Raw genomic sequence first — 20,041 nt, forward strand, 5'->3', positions numbered from 1 at the left:
AGGTGTCTTTTGGCATCAAAAATAGAATACTAATTTCGTGGGTTTCATACAAGTTTAAAAGCATCATGAAGGATCAAATAAGATCTTTAGAACTTAATATTTTAATACCTTTGCAGTTTTTATTCTCATGGCGCCTCACTCGATATTACCCTTGGTGCGATGCATTTACTCCAACCTCTGAAACCCATACGTGCGTGCACGATCTTCTGGTATGTTATACAAAGTCCGCTGAATATTTAAAGGCACGATAAAAGCTCCGTGAAGCTGCCCCCCCTACAGAAAGCACAAATTATATAACCCACCTCATTCGTTAGTGCTACGTTTGTGCCGTTGATAGTAGCGGTTGTGCTGCTTTCGTTCCTGAGATATAGCGCTTTGGTTTTCCGGTGATCACGTGACCATGCACGGTGACTTTGACCTCCATTTTAAAGACAATCAATATCCATAAACATATGAGCCTCCTTAGATGTGAATAATACTAAGACATGACGGATGCCAACAAGTTAACCATCTATGACATAAACCTGTGGTTGTAATGTATGTTCAATCACCGTGATTGTAAGATCTATGTTTTTTTTCTTTCCTTTTCATTCCCTACCATGACACGCTGTTTCCAAACGCGTAACTGTGGGATACCATGGCGACAAGACCTCCGCAGCATGTCATGATAGAGACCCCACTGCCCGGGGGCAGTTGTCATATCGCGATATACGGGCTCTATGTCGCGATACGGGGGCGGGGCACTTTTGTCGGGGTGTGTCATATCGCGATATGCGGGCTTCATATCGCGACATTGGCCAGGGGGCGGTTGTCATATCGCGATATGCGGAATCTATGTCGCGACATGGGGGCGGGGCACTTTTGTCGGGATATGTCATATCGCGATATGCGGGCTTTATGTCGCGACATGGGGGCAGGGCACTTTTGTTGGGGTATGTCATATCGCGATATGCGGGCTTTATGTCGCGACATGGGGGCGGGGCACTTTTTCGGGGTATGTCATATCGCGATATGCGGGATCTATGTCGCGACATGGGGGCGGGGCACTTTTGTCGGGGTATGTCATATCGCGATATGCGGGCTTTATGTCGCGACATGGACGCTTTATGTCGCGACATGGGCGCGGGGGTGTTTTGTCGGGGTATGTCATATCGCGATATATGGACTTAATGTCGCGAGTGGCGCCATGACAGTGATGCGCGCACTCCTATCGTGACATGCTATCGGAGTCGTTACCGCGCTGTGGATGCCTTGACGTTCTTTGTCTGCTATTCAGTTTTGCCCTCATTGCGACTTCTCTTGGATCGATCAGTAATTGGAAACCAATGCAGGTGTTACTGTATATCCAGCGTGCTCATACAGCACACACGATACACACAGAACTTCCGCTGTGGCGCTTTACCCAATCAGAGTGTCGATTCTCACTTTTCACCCAATCGCGGCCCGAACTGTTCGGGGGTTTAGCCAATCACGGTCTGAGAGCTGTTCAAGTGGATCGGCTTGTTTACTGTAAATGAGAATCTATTTTTAAAATGCTTTACTTATTTGCAAAATAATTACATTTATATTTTTAAACGTCTTTATTGATTCACAATGTCCCGTCCTCTTCTAAATAAATACATTTTTTATTTGCAATATAACTGTCTCCGCTGCTTTCTGTAATGAATAGTATTTGAACAATTTTAATCGTAAATTTAAGGTAGGGGAAACACCTTCTGCTTTGTGCTTCAAAAATTAATAGAATTTTAAAGTCTATGATCATTATATTATTATTCTCGTGCTTTCAATTTTTATTGTTAAATTATATCGATCTTGAAACTAATACCTAAAATGTGAATATGGGCTCTCGTATTGTACCAGCGGTAATTTGGAAACTGGCGTCTCTTCACCAATGAAAGAAGTACACAAGCAATACATTTTCGAGAACATGGTTAAAAATAAAAAAAAACACTTAACCCAATGAACTAACCTTGTAACTCCCCCCTAAATGTAAGACTGTTTATTCGTGTAAAGGCTGCAAAGTCTGAGGCGAACTGATCAAAAGATCACAACTGAAAGATCTGGTGGTCGCTGTAAATGCTACTTACAGCGACACAACCGGTACAAACGCAGCACTAACGATTGCGGTGAGTTTCCTCGCTTGTGCTGTTCGACGGGCGGGTGGGCAACTTCGTGGAGCAAGACCAGCAAACATGTCTGGGTCATTACATTGCGGACTGCAGAAGACTCGGCTTCACCTGAGGATCTCACACAGGCGCCTACACCTGTGTCTTCAGGGGGCAGGTGTGCCCTCACGCTGTATTCTACACCAAGGACTGGCCGGAAACACAGTGAGCTCATCGCTTCATGTTTGCGCATAAGACCCCTTTAAATACAAACACACGGATAATGACAGTTTATTAAAGAATCCAGATATATGTTCACTTCTGTTATGTGAAAATACAAAATATGTTTCCAATATTGCCGCGGCCCGCTGGTGTGAGACGGTGCACTTTCCAGTGTTGCTTCTCGGATGTGTTATTTACTACCCGCGGCAACCTTGTACGTAGTGCCACCCTGGTTCTTTTTCACGTGAACGAATGTGCTTTCCATAAAAAGTGGTGTTCTTAAAGTTGCAAATTCAAGCCTTTTTGAACACGTGGCTCGACTGACGGGTCGAATCTTTACACATCCCTTGGTGCGCGTCTTTAAGGAGACAGGGAGAAACTGATCGCTTCTTCAGATTTTTAGAAAAGCACACCGCTGCGAAGTACTAAGACGTGCTCGTTAAAGCCTCTTGGTAAGAACATGAAATTGTATGCTAGTGTTCGCTTTTTGAGACTACACCCGCAACTCTTCTGAATAGGGTATGTGATATTCGGTGTGATTGTGATTAAACTGTAACAGACGCTTGAACTCGGCAAGTAAAATGTAATGTGCCCCTATGCTGGCAGGACGGTCAGTTAGAGCCCGGACCACCCACTTTTGCACAGGCCCACCCAAACTTCAATTCCTGGCTACGCCCCTGCTTTGGTAAAAACCGAGGTCCTGACTCTCTGTGGTCATTAAAAATTCCCAGGGCGTTTCTCGAAAAGAGTAGCGGTGTAACCCCAGCGTCCTGGCCAAATTTCCCATTGACCCTTATCAATCATGGCCTCCTAATAATCCCCATCTATGAATTGGCTTCATCACTCTGCTCTCCTCCCCACTGAGAGCTGGTGTGTGGTGAGTGTACTGGCGCACAATGGCTCCAGGTGAGGCTGCACACTGGCGGGGGTGGAGGGGAGTCCCCATTACCTGTAGAGTGTCCAGAAAAGCGTTATATATAAGCGCTTATTAATTAGTAGCAGTGTGTAGTAGTGATTAGGGCTCACTACTAAGTAGGACACTACTGCTATACCTCTGAGCAGGGTAAGTTAACCCAACCCTAATAGGATGCTTTTGTTAAAAGTATCAGTGACATACAATATATCTTCAATTATGCAAGAAAAATACCCAATGTTCCTACTCTCTGACGAGAATATTGAATGCACGGTCTCACTGTGATGATCGATGTATAACACTTCAATTGTAGGGATCCACGGTGGATTTCAACATCAGGCTGGTGAGAATTGAGAGTTCACTATTGAACTCCAGGTATGTTTCTTCTCCAGGCAGGGGTTTCAGAAATAGTCCTCTCTTTTCCCTCAAGCTGAGAGAAGGGCAGTTCCACCCCTTCCTCACTTTGGAAGATATGTATCCTGAGGGACTGAGGGATTGCATCTTCTTTCCCTCATTTGTAAACTCTTTGAAATAAAGACAAGACAAAGAAATTAGAAATAGATCCTTGATTTATTTATTTTTAGGTTATGCAAAACAGCTTTAATACAGATTTTTGATATATATTTTCTGAATTTTGAAAAACGGTTGAATCAGGCGACAGATGATCTGTTGATCGCTGTGTTAAGTGAAAGTTACTGAAGCAGTCGTCAGCATGCGATACCATGTTTCAGATGTGACCAGCCTCCATTAATTTTTAATTATATCTCGAAAAACATGTTTTGAAAAATCCCCAAATGGATTACAATGACCGTTTCAACAAGATAGGAAGACTTCTCAACAATAGAGAATGAAAGGTAATGACGGGTAATGGTCGGCACACACGCAGTAGGTTCTCCTGGCTCTGAAGAACTGCAGCAGTTATCAATTAGATTACCACCACAGAGAAGGTACCAGGTGCTATTATGCACTTGTTTCACTAGATGGCAGCATCGGCCAAGAAACCTGCCATACTGCACAATAATCTTCTCGTTTAGTACAACTAACAATTTCACTGCAAGATTCGACATCAGGTCATCTGATGCGTACATTTTATAGACAACCTCTTAATACTGGGCAGAGCCCTCATAGTGATGCAGTACATAAAGGAAACTACTCTTCATTATAATTTTTATTGCTCCTTAGATTGTACAGTATACTCATATATACTCAATATTCCTGCTATGTTCTCTACTGTCTTCCTTTCTCTTTAAAAACATAAGGAAAGGATCTTTATCAGTGTAAAATGACCTTAAACTAGTTTGGTAAACTCTTCTGAAAGCATTTAAACATGACCATGAACCTCAAGGAAGCATAGTTTTCTTTACTGTTCTCTGCTTGATGGAACATAGTCACACTTAAAATATCTCACCTCTGCATTAAAAACTCTGCTTCAAAAAAAGTCTACAACACATGATGATGTAGCAATAAACCTGCCCCTTTCACTGACATTACTCACAAAGCAGAGTGCTGAAGATTGCTGAACTCTTTGGTGGCTAAACAACAGTTCATCCTGCCCGAGGACATGAAATGGATCCAGGATCTTTTCCAGAAGAGAGGCGTTATACCCATTGCTTAAGTTCAGTACTTCTATTCATCCAGAATGCTGAGAAAGATAAACATATCCCAGCCTGGTCTAAGAATAGTGTTTTTCTTTAGATGTACAAATTTAATTCAGATTTTTATTATGACTTGATGACTGAACAGCACCTGCTTGCCCAGATCCCTGTCTTGCCTTTGCTGGTCTTACCTGTTCCATTACCAAGAACATCTGAGATCTCTTCAATTTCCAAAATACTCAGTGATTACAAAAACAAATTGTAATTGATATTGGAAATTGCACGCTTGCTTGTGCAAATACATTAGACCTTTTCAGTCACTTGAAGTGCTGTTTTGGAATTGCAAATAGCACACAGAACTTCTCCCAGCCTCTCCTCATCTTTTTTGTTGTTGTTTCTGACCCAGTCAGTTGACTTGACTAGTTGATCAAGCTGCTGCTGAAGAGACACAGGCAGGAAAGACACTGTGTGACACACGTTCATCCACAATGAGCGATTCATCATCCTGCAGCTGTCCAGCCTGTTATATTAAAAGCAGCACCCATGAATAAGGACATTTCAGAAACTCTGAATTTTGTATAGTGTGGATACCAATTACAAATCCCAGCAAGAAAGAAAAAAATGAATCAGAAATGCATTTATATCTTTATATATAAATATCTCCTGTTACTGAGACTTGCATGTGTTCACCAGCTTGATCAAAAAGTCATTACTTGTCTTTCCTTAAAAAATGACTTTTGGGTAACAAGTCAGATCTCACTTGCAGCTGGCAACAGCAAAAATAACACTTGACTTCAGAGTGCAAATCTGGGCTCTTTCATTGTACAGTATGCATTTTATATCTGTGTTAATGGGTTAACTATTAAATGAAACGAGCAATGAATAAAAAAAATAATGCAGAAATAAACTTATCTAAAACGTAGTAAACGGTTAAGTGAATGTAAACTAGGCTTAAGATATTTTGGTTTACATTCTTTTTATAAGCTTGTTTTAAATTTAACACATTTGTGAGGAAAAAAGTAATCAATGTGTTCTGGCTTCAGCCCGACGTATTGTAATATTAATTGTGATATTGCCATATCACTGTCTGCGAGGGGACAAAGCAGAAGCAGAAACTCGGAAACAGAAGAAAATCCGTATAAGAACATGACTTTTGATGGAAACAAAACTTATTTACATGCAACAAAGTCAGATTGAGGTTACACCGTCCACCTCGTCTGACAGCAGATTCGCAAGAAATAAAAACTAAAAGGCTGACTGTTTAGCACTGTTGCACAAATATTAGGAAATCGAAATCACCAGACCTGGGAAACCCAGCAGGGATGTGTGTTAGGTCAGCTGAACGGCAGCCACCTGGTCTGCAGACTTTATTAAAGCTTTTCTCTCCTCGGAAACAGCAGTAGTGCCAGTTTTCAGTGTTTTCTAAGACAACAGAAAGCCTTTGCTGCCCTCAAATGCTTTACAGTCATCTTCCGCAGTGAGGCAAGTCAGCCGGTGCAGACGTCGACGAGCCGGCACAGTGCTGCAAGACGGCTCAGGAGAAGGAAACCGGGGGGTTCCAGCGAGCCAAGGGCCGAGAGCGAAGAGATGACGGGGGGTGGGGGGGGGCTCTCAGGTCCATGGGAGGGAGTTGCAGTGCAGCACCAGGCCCAGGAGCCAGTAGGACGTAAAGTAGCCCAGGACGCAGCGGGTGACAGGGGAGCAGCTCCTCCAGGCGCGCAGCAGCCGGGCCAGGGGGTTTCCCAGCAGGCTCCCGCACACGCCCAGCCGCCAGGCGCCATCTTCCGCCAGCAGGGGCTCGTGAGCGACCAGAAGGTGAGCGCCGTACCAGTACAGGACCGGAGACGACGAGGCGAGAAACCTCGTGAGAACCTGAAGGCAGAAAAGCTGGTGTCTTATTGAGGGTTCCTAGCTATTACCTGTCATGGCTATCAATCACTGAAGGAGCTGGACAGTAATTTTCTGTTTTTGCTCCTTAAAACGACACGCATTTAGCCAAAGCGTATGACATGTAAATGCACGTTGATGTTACAGAGCACCTTATTTTTGCAAAGCGTCATGCCGTTATGCTGGCACATTTTCCCCCAAAAAATGTTTAACAGCAATCCCGCTCATAAACGTGAATTTTATTTTTTTATCAATGCATTTCAATTTTTTTTCCCCACCACTGTTCTAATTTCTGCTTCTGAGAAGCAGTGCGTCTCACCTGAACATGCATACACAGAGCCCCAAAGAGCAGCAGCGCCGTGGCGTGCACGAGGTACACAAACACCCTGGGGCTGTGGAATCCAGCGGCAGGCTTGTCCCGTTCACCTCCTCTTCCCCCCTCTGCTGGCCTGTCTCCCGGGAGCCCCAGCCTCAAACACAGCCGGGGGTCGGCTGTCAAGTACCCCCAGGCGGCTGCAGCAGTCAGCGCGGCAGCGGGCAGAGCCAGGAGGAAGTTGGGCATCTGCTTGAGCTGGTAGTATCGGAGGAAGCCCACATTCCAGTAGACGTCCTGGATGTAGGAGTACAGCACAGGGTAGGGCTCGAGACACCAGGCAGGGGGGTCTTTGGTCACGTCTGGGACCTGGTAGCCCTTCAGCTCTGCCAGCTCAAGAAGTTCAGGAGGGATATCTTCTGGTCCTACTGCTGGCGTGCAAAACGTCCGATAGCCATAATACTGAAAAAGGACAAAAGGAAGGAGGATGACCGCGGCCCCTAGGGTCACCGTCAACAGCCTGCAGACCGAAATCCAGGCGTAGCAGAGGCAGCGGCCGAGCCCCAGAGGAGACCCGCTCACAGCTCTGGTCTGGGAAACCCAGCGCCGCAGCTGGAGGTACAGGAGGAACCCCACGTTCACGACCCCGTTGGAGCGGGCGCCCGTGGCGAGGGCCAGGGCCAGGCAGCCCCCCGGCGTGCGCCCGCTCTCCAGGAGCCACATGCCCCCGAAGGCCAGGCCCGCGAACATGCTCTCGGAGTAGCCCGCCGCCATGAAGACGTTGGCGGGGGTCAGGCAGTACAGCAGGCTGGAGCAGTAGGCCAGCCGGCGGTCCTGTGTCACCGCCCGGCCCAGGCCGTACAGGCCCAGGGCGCCCAGCACGAACAGGAGGCTGTTCAGCAGCACCACGGCCAGCAGCAGGCGCCCACGCACGCTCAGCCACCCCTCCAGCGGCCAGAGGACCCCGGAGGCCACCGCCCGCAGGCTCAGGGGCAGCAGGGGGAAGAAAGCAAAGTTGTGCTCGTAGAGGTAGCCCCGCTCCGCGATGAAGAGGAAGTGCTCGGCGTCCCAGTGGGAGAGCCCCCTGAACAGCAGCTCCACCGCAGGATCCAGGCCGCGGGGCTCCCCGGCCCGGGGAGGGGCGAACGCATCCGGGACGTGATCCGGAATGAGGGCGTTGAACAGCACCTGAAAGACAAGGCAGACGTGCCTGGACCGGAACTCTGCAGCGGGCAAAGTCAGCGTCGCCCCAGGCGAGAACCAGACTCCAGGCAAGGTGGATGCAGAGCAGCCTAGAGCCCCACTCGGAGTGGGTTCGAACCCACCCGGTTCCGGTCTAATCACGCTCTGCCGGTGAAGTGCGTTCTTTGGGTGGTGCGGTGGCTCTGTGGCTAAGGATCTGCGCCTGTGTCTGGAAGGTTGCCGGTTCGTATCTCACGGCCGGCAGAGGAATCCTACTCCGTTGGGCCCCTGAGCAAGGCCCTTCACCCCAAACGCTCCAGGGGCGCCATGTAAATGGCTGACCCTGCACTCTGACCCTAAGCTTGTCTCCCTGTCAGTGTGTCTCCTGGAAAGCAGGTTAGGGTATGCGGAAAGACAAATTCCTAATACAAGAAATTGTATATGGCCAATAAAGTGATCAGAGGATCTCTTGCCACAGCACATGGGCCAAAAAAAGCACTGTGATCCAAGTGCAACAATCTGAACACTTTATCCAGTACAGGAGTCATGGGGGAGCCAGAGCCCATCCTGGCAAGCAACAGGCAAAGGGCAGGGCACACACACACAGACACAATCACACACAGCTGGGCCGATCTTCCCCAAGCCAATTCACCGAGCTGTATGTCTTTGGACTGTTGAAGGAAACAGGAGCACCTGGAGGAAACCCACACCATCAAGAGGACAACATGCAAACTCCACACAGAGAGTAAAAAATAAGCAATGCTAACCCCCGAGGCCACCGCAACCTCCTCACATACCTTACAAATAAGAGCAGCACCTCAAATATTTAAAGCTTCACCTGTTATTATAAAAGCCTGGAAGATGACAGCAGAGACTGTCATAAACAAAAACATTTTAGGAATATCCAGTACCTCAACGAAAGCTTGTTTAAATACTGAACAGCATGCAAGTCTGGGAAACTGTTACAGGGAACATCAGTTACAGAGCACCAGTCTTCTGTCTGGGATTGCACTTTACTGGCCAGGGTCAATGGAGGGAGGGGGAATGACCACTTCCTGGGCAACAAAACATCTGTAACAGAGTCCGCACCTCACCTGTAATATCAGAGTCAGAATCCTTGTGAAGACGGCGAACGCCGCCACACCGCGCACTTCCATTCCAGGCTCATCACACACCGCCTTCCTACACCACGACTGGAGGGAAGGGGATTCACGCAGTCCTGCAGAAAGAGCACAGACCAGGTAACAGGGTTCATACAGTATTTCATTCACAGGCAGCTTTCCTTAGGTCCACTGCCCGAGGTTGTGCTTATTTGCGTGTTTTAATTACAACATCTATTGAAGTCACTTCACTTGTGGGGCAAAACTAGCCTTGGCATAACCCCCCCAAAAAAGAAAAATATTCAAGATTACTGTCAAACGAGGTTTTAAATAAGAGAAAGATGCATACTCTTACTGTGAACACGCGCGCACAGATCTTAAGGTAAAAAGTCCTTTTTACCAGGACATTATATTTAAAGCATAATACCGCACTAAACCGCAACACTGCACAGCGATGAGATTTCTTTAAGTTCCACATATCTATTTTCGACGACGATTTTTTTCCTGAGAGGATTCACCTGTTCTGTGTTACGTGTAAAGGAAGCGAGCACCGATGAAGACACTTCACATGCACCTTAAACCGTGGTTAAAAAGATACTCTCTTGCAACCCAGTGAACGAACCAGCCTAGTTGAGCCATAACAATCCACTGACTATTGCTTCCCCGGTTTCCTATTTACACATACAAATAAGCCGAAGACGTATTTTCTCGCAGAGACAGAAAGCCCAACACCATCCACTGGTCTTCCGGCCTGTGACGACAGCGGCACGCATGCGCAGTTCCACTCTCACAGCTGCAGGCCCCGATTTCCAAGCTACCACATGAACGCGTTATCGTCCTTAAAAAAGGCTGCTTCGTATGTCAATATTCTATTCCCCGGATCCAAACACCCTAAGCTGAGTGAAGGCGCGTTGCGGAGCAGGCGTTTCCACAAAACACGAGAGGTGGCTAGCTCATCTGGACTGAACAACTTTCGAACGATCTGTTGCTGTAAACGCTGCCGGGCGTTCAGCTGCGGTAGCAGAAATGCAATAAAATTGCAAATGTTAAAAAAATAAGGTACGAACGGGTTTATTTACGTCAAGTTAATATCTGGGTGCTGACACGTACCAGCACCGGAGAAGCATTTAATTGAATTTTCTAAGCATCGCTCTGGCCTGCAGAGGGCGCTGTCCTCACACATAACTGACGACAAACACGGCAAATTCGCCGTGGCAGCGCTTTCCTTCAATTTTCTTATCGTTTAATATTTCCATTTGGGAAGAATCTTAGTTATTGCAATATCTTTGTTTAATTAAGTGTTTTCAATAAGTAAACTAATATACATTTTAATTTTTGTGGTTCATTGCACAACACCTTTACAGCATCCGTTTGAAGGTGTACTTACCCGTTCGTGTCTTACCTCAAGGCTAAGATTCGGATTCTTCAAGTTGTTTCTAAGATGCTAAACAATGCGCTTTGATATTGTAGCCTTTCCCTGGATTAGAATGACACAAATATGGCAAAATACATCTTTATTTTACAGGCGCAGCGAACATAAGAATCCGACAGTATCTGCACACCAGAACACTTCTGTATTGGCCACGCACGGGCAAGTTCTAGATTTATGCGTTTAAAGCGGAGATATTTCCAAAACCATGTACAGCAGTTAAGTAAAACTGAATGCTAACACTATGGAATGTACTGTAATGATTCCTAGGCAATGTTCAGTTAAAATTAAATAAAGGGAAAAACGACAATCTACTTGTTACTCTACTTGGAATGAATGGATTTCTTAATTCCAAAAATTATGAAGTTGAATGTAGTGAAGGATAGATGCTACTCACACAGGGCTCTGTAACAAAACCTGTGTGCTTTTGCACAGCTGATCAATCCCCCTAATAAACTTATGTTCAAATTATTTTTGCTAGAATTAGCACGTACTATAATAAAAAGATATGCAAAAAGAAAGATATGCAATTACTCAAAAATGTGTTCTATGATTTGTGAATTGATAAATGAACCTGTTTATACAGACAGCCTGTAGTTGAAAGCTATCAGGTTGCATGTATGGCTGGGATATCATGAAAGGCAAGTACCATTTAAATCAAAATTCAATGCCAACATTTTATTTTGCACATCACTTGCCTACAGTACGTTCTTCTTTTTTCCAGTTGTGTGCTCAGGTTTTTCCCTTTTCAATGTTGAATTAGATCAAACCTCTGTAGCTTCAGATCCATCAAACTGATATTTTTCATTCCCCAAGAAGAATGGAAATGTGGACGTAAATACAACATAATGAAATTGCAATTTAGGCGATGCGTCCTTTAGAAGTTCTGAAGGTTCATTCCTGTGCAAACAACACAATGCATTTGATTTATCATCCCCTGTGCAAGTTGCAAAACAGCTCTAGAATGGGGAATAATAAATTTCTCCCTGTCGCTTCAGCACAGCACCGACAACAAGCACACAAAGAGATGTAATCACCCAACAGGTATGCTATTTATCATCAGCTGGAGAAATGATTTGATAAGGGGGAAGATGGAGAGGTGCCAAAAAGTTATGCTGCCTGGACACGGAAAAGCAATGAAAATAAATCTCTATAATGAAATGACATTTTATTGCAGGGCGGATATTTTTCTTTGCTGCAAAGGAGCAACCTCTCTTTTTCGCAGAACCAACTTTTCCCACGTTCAGCAAAGCCGTAATATCAGATTTGTTTCAAGCACACACTGGAGTCTATGTAGGCACATTAGCAAAACATTTGAATTATAGCTTAAAATGCATGGTTTATGAATCAAGCCTCATTTTTATATGAAATGGGATTTTTCCTGTAGAAAGCCATGTTTATCCTGCCTAGTGCCTCACCTCACTCGGCAAACAGCATACATTTGGACCCCTTTTGCATGAAATCCTGTACATTTTCAGACTTCGACAACCACTTATTTTGTAATACTGCCCTTTTATGGTAAGGACCAGCTCAAACTGCCTTAACAAAAGATCAAAACTACTGATAGTCCATACCTAGGCTATTCCTTTTTTAAAACATGCTTTAATGTCTTCCCTACACTTCACCCAAAATATAGACAACTCACAACTGTATTTTGCTTTATTCTAGCACTGCCTCCATAGATTTTATTTCTCCTACTATTTTATTTCCCCGACCACTTATGTTAGCAAAAACATTTCCAGCAGGTACAACTTTTTTCTCCCAGTATGAGCACAATGCAGTTTCCTCTGGCTGACCTTCTCTAACTTCTACAAGTTTGATATGCACGGACGCCAGAGCTGAAATTGCAGCTGAAGATCACAGAATGCAGGAATATCTAAATATTTCGGGACACAGATCCTTCAAATGTTTTTTTTGTGATGTTATTCTTTAGAGAAGGACGTCAATTATTTGAAGCTTACCACATTATTAATGGGGGAAAAAAGGCTTCTGAAAAGAAGGGGGATGAACAGTAATTTAAGGCAGCACAATTCAAATGAATCACTACTACCTTCATGCAACGCTAATTTGCTTCCCAACAATACGGTCATACACACCTGAGAAGCATTTCAAAGCCTTTTCTATTGAAATAGAAAATTAATACCATCAAGAAAATAAATTATACAAGAAACATAACAGTAAATATAAAACATAACCAAATAGTACTGCAAATACAACCTTTTAAAGCAACAGTATGTGTGCCTTTTAGCTTAAAAACGCATGCTTTCACTTTATACATTTTGCAGGTTAAAGCACACGGCAAACCAACAAATGAATAAAACCATCACAAACGTCTTACGAAGATTTAATGTACATTTATTCTTAACACGTGGAACATATAGTATAAAGATTTCATACTGAATAAATGATATTCATTAAGCCAAAAAAAGGAAAAAAAGGAATTTACATCAAGTTTTTAGCTACATCGTCTGAAATACAAATATGCAGAATCCATATCACTGAAAAAAAAATCTCAAATTGTGTTTCTTCATCAGGGTTGTTTTTTGTATTAGGAGCTGAGATCGAACCTCAAACTGGTTTTTCTTTTTTTTCTTTTTCCACACCTGGATTAGAAAGAAAATAAAACGTGATCCACTGCAGTCTGGGAAACAGCAGCTCGTTTTAGCACAGCCTGTGCTGAACATCACCCTCAGAGGAGAGAGAGAGAGAGGCCAAGGGGAGGGTTAAATTAGCACATGGCAGGACTTGATGCAGGGAATTACTTGTGTAACCTTTTATTCTTCAAAGATAAAAAGGGTGAAGAGCTCCGTAAGGTGAGAGAAAGAGTGTAATGTACAACGTCATATATACACTGCAGCAAGGCTGCATCTAAAGTTGAAAACCAGTCCTAAGAGGTGATTTCTTTTGAGGGGTAAATTCATACAATCAAGGGATAAAGAGAAGAGGTCGGGGTGTTGTAGGTTCACGATACTTTGGGGGGAAAGCCATTTTTTTTCTTCAACGTTAACTAAAAACATTTTTAAAAACTACAGTTTTGCTGCCGAGCCAGCGTTTCTCAGTGTGAAACAGTATTATTACAGTATGTTTACAGTTTTAAGGTGTACAGTACAGAAAAAGTCCTACAATCTACTGCACAGGCCTCCCATTTAAAGACGTCTGTTCACAGCCGATAACCTGGTTCCTGTAGACTGAATATATAGCATCCAAGTTACAGCAATTATACCACATAAGAGTTCAGAAGTCTGTTTAGCCTCCAAATATGAACCATAAAATTGTATTTCTCCATGCTCCCAATAGGAGAGCTAGGGCACATATCCCCCAAACTCACTGTAAACGAGACAGCAACTTTGGTTACAGTTTTGTTTTTGTATTTTTTATTTATTTTATTAAAAAAGTCCTTCCCATTAGGCAGCGCACTCTCCTGGGCCAGGGTCTCGTTCCGTTTGTCTTATCCGCGATTTTGTCATCTTTCGCTTTTGTTTCTTCTTAAAATCCACAGCTACTTCATGATATCCTTCCTTTAGTGAGAAACGGGGCGAGGGTCAGACAGTGGAATCCGAGGTGTTTTTGCATAAATAAAAAGGACAAAAACAGTCAGTTTTGCTCTAAGTTTTCTCCACTCACGCGCAACAGACACACAAAAAGGGGGGCGGGGGGAACAAAAACCGGAGCAGCATCCCACGGCTGTCATGACTGGCCGATTAAAAACAGTACGTCACAAATCACGTGGGACACCAGTGAGTTCATGAGGGGGGACACGGAGATGTCCAGTAGCCGCGACTCGTACAACGTAAATTCCGAGTGGTTCTCCTCCACTTTGGCCATGGCGTGGAGGGCTCGGGCAGCCCGCCGCATCATGTCCACGCTGGTGGGCTCAAAGGGGGCGCTCTGCATGTGCAGGAGGGAGCTCTGGCTCTGCTGGAACTGGGTGGCTGCCAGGCTGTCTTCCAGGAAGCCCAGCAGGTTGCCAATACTGCCTTTCTGCACAGCAATAGCCCTGGCTGCTAAGCTATCGCCCTGCGCCAGGTTGGCGAGGAGGACCACCGCCATCTCCCGGCACACTGGGATCTTCCGCTCACCCACTAGGCGTACCAACGTGCCATAGAGCTTCTCCAGTCGGCTGAAGGGTGGCGTGGCCAGAATGAGGTCAACGTTGTTGTCCTGGATGCTGAGCTTGCTTAGGGTCTCAAGGACCAGTCTCTGGGGGGACAGCACCCCATTGACCCCCAGGGTGGGGAAGGGGTCCTGGGCCTCAGCTGAGGGGCACACTGCCCAGTGAAGCAGGCCATCCAGCAGGGGCAGACAGATACTCTCAGGGTAGATGGAGAGGTCTAGCTGCCCAGAGATATTGGCCAGTGTGACCAGGGTGTTCTCGCGCAGCATCTCCAAGCAGTCCCACCACCACTCATCCTTCTCGCAACTCACTCCCTCATCTTCCTCCTCCTCCTTCTCGTAGGTAAGGGGCGCCTGCTTGCGCTCCGGGTGCTCATGGTGTAGCAAGATGAGACGGCCCAGGAGCAGCAGGAGCCCAGGGTGCTTGGACATCTCGAGGTCGTTACCCGGAACGAAAGAGAGGCTGCGGACAATGTTGGAGACACAGATGCAACGCTTGGCGAGAGAGTCCTGCCAGTCAGCGATGGTGCTGAGTGGCGTTTCATCCTTGCTGCGTGGTTCGTCCTCCAGGATCTTAATGTTGCGGTGGCTCTGCGCAGGGTTGATGCTGAAAAGGAACTTGCTGTTCTCCTTGTGGCTCTCGGGCGTGCCCCTCACTGCCTCCACCGTCATGGAGCCTGGTCGGGCCGAAAGCACATCATCGATGGTGGCTGTAATGCTCTTCGCCGGGGGCTGCTCCTCACTCGTTTTCACCTTCTCCACCCCTTCCGTTACGTTCTCAGCCGCAGGGCCCTTCTTACGGCCCGCCGATCCCCCGGATGCAGGAGGCACCCGTTTCCGAGCCTGAAGCAGGTCAAGCTTACTCTCAAAGTGGGTCTGGATGTGTTCTGTGGTGTCACCTCCCCCAATGCGCCAGTGCAGCAATCCGCTATCAAACTCCTGTAACCGGCCCAGCTTGTCAGAGCAATCTACCACAAAGGGGTCTTTCTTGCGCACCAGCTTTATGGGAAGCTTGTCAAATTTGCTCGCCTGCTTTGGCTTCTCCTGGGTGGTGCCAGTGTCCTGGGAGAGCGTGAGCGCGCTGGGATCCTTGACTGCAGCCTCTCCTTCCTGCTCCTCCTGCTGCTCCCCAGCTCTCTCCCCGTTCTGCTGCTCTCCCTCCTGCTTCTCCAAGGCTGGTGGCTGTGGTGTTTGCTGCTGCTGCTGTTCGGATGCCTCGGGCTGCTCTTCGTCCTCGTCTTCATCCTCCTCCTCCATCTCCTCAGCCTCCTCTGGCTCCTGCTCCTCATCCTCGGAGCCTGGGTCTCGCTCGGAGTTCAGGCCCTCGGGGTCCAGCAGTGTCCTCTGCCCGGGGTCACCCACCTCGTACTCTTTCAGAATCCCAAAGATCTCAATGAGGCAGCGTCGGAAGTACTCCACCAGCAGCTCCAAAAAGCCAGGAAGCTGCAAGATGAACAATGAGCATCAGTACATAAGCTAACTTTCCCAGCACAGTGGCTTAAACCACTACAAATTATACCACACATAGGCTGATACGGCTGGAAATTGGACTAAAGTTTGAGTTTCCTCTAAATTCAAGAATTCTGTACAACCATGAAGACGGCTTCTCGAATTCCTTTACAACAGAAAACCTTTATTAGGTAATAAAAATTCAGGTCACAAACAAAATATTAGTACAACATCCAAAATTCCCGAAGAGAACTAAGTTTAAAGGAGAAAGCATCCTACCTGGCAGAGGCTGAAAGTAGCAATGCTGTTGTCATCATACAGTAGAATATTTATCGTGTCTAAGGCCCAAGTGCTCTCTGCTAGCAACCCCGATTTTAAAGACATCATCACTCGCCAGGCCTCAGGGGTTCCTGTTAAATTGTGGAGGGAACAGAACATTAATTAAATGCAAAAAGACTATGCATAGCAAAAGAATATCTTCACATTCATACAAGCACATTGCAAAAATTAATAACTGTTAAAGGTGATTTTTTTTAAAAACCCATGGCTGACCAACTAATCTGCACATCCATTGTCCACATATTTAAAATTATAATAATAATTCAAACGCTCCTAAAATACAATCACGATTTTTTGAACAAAGGAAACCATTCAGCAATGTTTATACATCCAGGACATTTTTAATTAAAAGTAGCAGGGCATTTGAAAGAAGTCAAGGCTAAAATGACGTTGTAAACTCCCTTCAGGAAAGCCATATCTTGCCAATACTCCACAAGAAAGTGCAAAACCAGCAATGATTAAAACGATCACTATGTATGCAACTCATCTTGTACTGACTGTCTGGTACTGAGCTCAGAAAGACGAAGAGCCGAGGCACGTACCAATGTCTTTCATGGTGAGTCTCCGGCGCGGTTTGAGGATGGGTTGCGTGGCCTCAATAGAGCCCGGGGGGAAAGTGATGTCTCGCCGGATCAGCGGGGGCTGTACCGGGGCTGGGGTGATATGCGAGGCAGGGACAGGGGGACCAGCTTTTTGCATCTTGATCCCCGAATGCATGAAAGGCTTGCTGGGAGACGTTCGGCTCTCGATGGGCCGAGGCATGGGGGCAGGGCTGGACACCTGCGGAATGTGGTTCTGGATGGCGGGGGGAGTCTGGTAGTTGGGCTGCAGGGGCCGCGTCATGGGGGGCACGGGGCCCGAGGGGCCGTAGGGGGGCTGCCGCTGGTTGACGTGGGCTGGCCACTGTCCTTCGTGGTTCATCCGCTGGTCGGAGGGCATCATCTCCTCGGAGCGGTTCATGCTGTGGTAGCCTGGGCCCTGAGCGGCAGCCCCAGGGCCTTGCCGGTTAGGGAAGTTGTAGCCCATATCGTTGCGGTTCGGCCACATACTGCCTTGAGGGCCGTCGGGGGTGGACTGCATGGGGCTGCCCATCATCTGCGGAGGCATCGACTGCTGGGAGTTGGGCCCCGCCGTGGCCTGGACCCGCTCTCTGCCGAACTGGAAGGGGAACTGGTTCTGTGGCCCCGGGGGCCGCCGCTCAGACCCAGCATACGCATTGCCATACTGGCTGTACATCTCCTGCTGAGCTGGGGGTGCTGTCTGCTGCTGGGCCTGCTGTTGCTGCTGCCCGCTGAAGGGCACATTGTACATTTCACCCTCGTGCCTCTTGGCAGGTGGTCCATAACCCCCATCCACTGGACGCTTGTAGTTCTGGAAGAAATAATGAGTCATTTTAATGCCAAGTCTTTCCAGAAAAGAACACCAAGTTAGAGAAGCTACACACACAGCTAAGACACCGGTTTTCAAAATAATCCACAATCTACAAAATAATTTGTATTCAAAGTAAACAAGCAGCGTAATACAACTTTACAGACTTTCATACAAAAACTGGGAAAAACCCAGTTATGTGTTATTTGTTATGTGATGTAGTATTTCATTACATTATGATGGGGAGTCTCACCGGCTGTTGCTGTGCATACATTCCTGGTGGTTGATTGGGGTAGGGGCCACCAGAGGGCGCACCTTGGCCAGGGTACTGATTACCATAGGAATCGTGCCTATAAAACCAAAAACAGAGACATCACAACAAACAATTTTCAGACGATTCGCTTCAGTAATGCCCATCAGCCAGAAGCACAACCAAAAACATGCCAGACTAATTTAAGAGCATCATTACATAATAAGAGAAGACACTGAATGCCGCCTGAAAGACAAACTCAAAACAGACGCCAAAATTGTGACCCTAAGTGGCTTCAGACTTGTTTTGCATGGCAGGGAACTGCAGGAGCACACTTGGAGACGAGGGCGGCGCCACTGCACTGACCGCTGCTGCTGTGGAGGGTAGCGGCTTGGCGAGTACATCCCCGTGTCGGCATTGGAAGGCATCAGGTTTGGCTGTGGCGCTCCGGGTCCCATGCTGCCCTCAGGGCCCATCCCCGGCTCTTGTCTGGAAGGAGCACACAGTGGCGTTAGGCCCCTGCACGGGGATCCAGCGCTCTCTAAGAGCCGGGACACACAGAACTGCACACAGCTGCTCTCCTCCAGCAAAAACAAAATGGCACCGAACGGCAACGAAACAAAATGTAACTGAGAAACAAGTGTTCATTTGTTTTCAATAGATCACGCTGGTGTCAATCCAGGTGGTTGGGTGTCAGCACCCCAGTAACCATTTAATCCAAGGCCAGTTTCTAAAGAAGAAATTAAACATTAAGGGCACTGTAATTTTTTTCATTACTACTTAATGCATGACACAGTAAAGCCTGTACAGTGCCTGAGCACTTCAAACCAGGTTGTTACACTCATACTTTTTTTCTTAATAGTATGAAAGACTTGTATTCCAGTTGTATATTTGGTCATTGGGGTCTCCTGAGGGTCTCAATTGCAAAAGACACTCACAGTTGAGCTGTATGAGCCAGGCAGTGTGAACTGAGCCTGAGTTACATCATTAGCCAACATTCTCCTCTGTAAAATTGGGGGTTTGAGACCAGACGTGAAAAATACAATTGGGGATTCCAAATTAGATGTGTATAAAAAAATTAGGTTTTATTTTCAAAATTTGTTTAAAAAAATGCAGGAAAAAAAGAGAAAGTATTTCTATTAATTTGACTTTGGAATTCTAGGTGATAAGGAAGATGGCTTCTCCTACACTTCTACACTGCATGGACAAAGCCCTACCTCCGGTCATAGCCCGGGCCGTATGGATACTGCTGCCGCTGGCCCATCCCCATGTTGCCCATAGACCCAGGGGGAGCCCGGTTGTACTGTTCTCCCATGCCACTGTTGGGTCCCTGTCCCGGAGACATGAACTCCCCTCCTACAAAGGGAGACAGAGGAGAAAAATCTGCTGACCAAGCCTAGATCTCAAAACATAAATTCAGCCCATACAAATTTCCCAGCACAAACAAAATTTTTCCTCATTTTCCTCATACATCTTCAAAAACCCATGCCCATTCTGCAACCATCTTTCAAGACTATGCTCAAGCAGAAAAACCTAAACATTTGGAGTTTTAAAGCCTCAGTGGCATCTGCTCAGACAGCACTGTTCAACCTCAAGAGACAGCGATTTCTGTATATCTGTAGCCAGAGGATTAGTTTTCCTACCATTTTGTTTTGATGTGGATCCATCCATCAATATTTCAGAATATTACCAAAGAATTGCTTTATTATACCTATTTTAACCTTTGGCAGTAACATACATGAGTTTTAAACCATCAAAACATAGGAGAATAATTAT

The 20,041-nt window shown here is 46.3% G+C and overlaps 2 protein-coding genes across 3 annotated transcripts in view; both read right to left on the bottom strand.

The window, feature by feature from the left end:
• Positions 1 to 5,794: 5,794 nt before the first annotated feature.
• Positions 5,795 to 10,078, bottom strand: pigv (phosphatidylinositol glycan anchor biosynthesis, class V). Of its 2 annotated transcripts, none has more exons than XM_088932358.1 (4): positions 9,836 to 10,073; positions 9,312 to 9,436; positions 7,042 to 8,223; positions 5,795 to 6,707 (listed from the first exon to the last, which is right to left on the bottom strand). In XM_088932358.1, the coding sequence occupies exons 2-4, from the start codon at positions 9,372 to 9,374 to the stop codon at positions 6,447 to 6,449; spliced, it is 1,506 nt and encodes a 501-aa protein (XP_088788484.1). In that variant the 5' UTR covers positions 9,375 to 9,436; positions 9,836 to 10,073; the 3' UTR covers positions 5,795 to 6,446. The 2 variants fall into 2 exon arrangements, with proteins under 2 accessions (XP_088788484.1, XP_088788485.1); XM_088932359.1 differs by having other exon boundaries at positions 5,971 to 6,707; positions 10,003 to 10,078.
• Positions 10,079 to 13,087: 3,009 nt separating this feature from the next.
• Positions 13,088 to 20,041, bottom strand: part of arid1aa (AT-rich interaction domain 1Aa) — a 67,257-nt gene continuing 60,303 nt past the window's right edge. Inside the window, exons 15-20 of the mRNA XM_088932360.1 lie at positions 19,483 to 19,621; positions 18,632 to 18,754; positions 18,269 to 18,365; positions 17,190 to 18,018; positions 16,588 to 16,718; positions 13,088 to 16,302 (exon numbers count right to left, since the gene is read on the bottom strand). Coding sequence (XP_088788486.1) covers positions 14,434 to 16,302; positions 16,588 to 16,718; positions 17,190 to 18,018; positions 18,269 to 18,365; positions 18,632 to 18,754; positions 19,483 to 19,621 — 3,188 coding nt within the window. The 3' untranslated portion in view covers positions 13,088 to 14,433. The remainder of the gene's footprint in view (positions 16,303 to 16,587; positions 16,719 to 17,189; positions 18,019 to 18,268; positions 18,366 to 18,631; positions 18,755 to 19,482; positions 19,622 to 20,041) is intronic.

The sequence above is a fragment of the Atractosteus spatula genome, chromosome 14, assembly GCF_055471065.1.
Source record: "Atractosteus spatula isolate fAtrSpa1 chromosome 14, fAtrSpa1.hap1, whole genome shotgun sequence".
Classification (NCBI taxonomy): Eukaryota; Metazoa; Chordata; class Actinopteri; order Semionotiformes; family Lepisosteidae; genus Atractosteus; species Atractosteus spatula.

Coding starts and splice junctions, on each gene's coding strand:
- pigv (XM_088932358.1), bottom strand. CDS start 9,374: ATGGAAGTGCGCGGTGTGGCGGCGTTCGCCGTCTTCACAAGGATTCTG. Junction 8,224..9,311: donor TTCTGACTCTGATATTACAG/GTGAGGTGCGGA, acceptor CTTGTCTTTCAG/GTGCTGTTCAACGCCCTCAT. Junction 6,708..7,041: donor CTCTGTGTATGCATGTTCAG/GTGAGACGCACT, acceptor TTCTGCCTTCAG/GTTCTCACGAGGTTTCTCGC.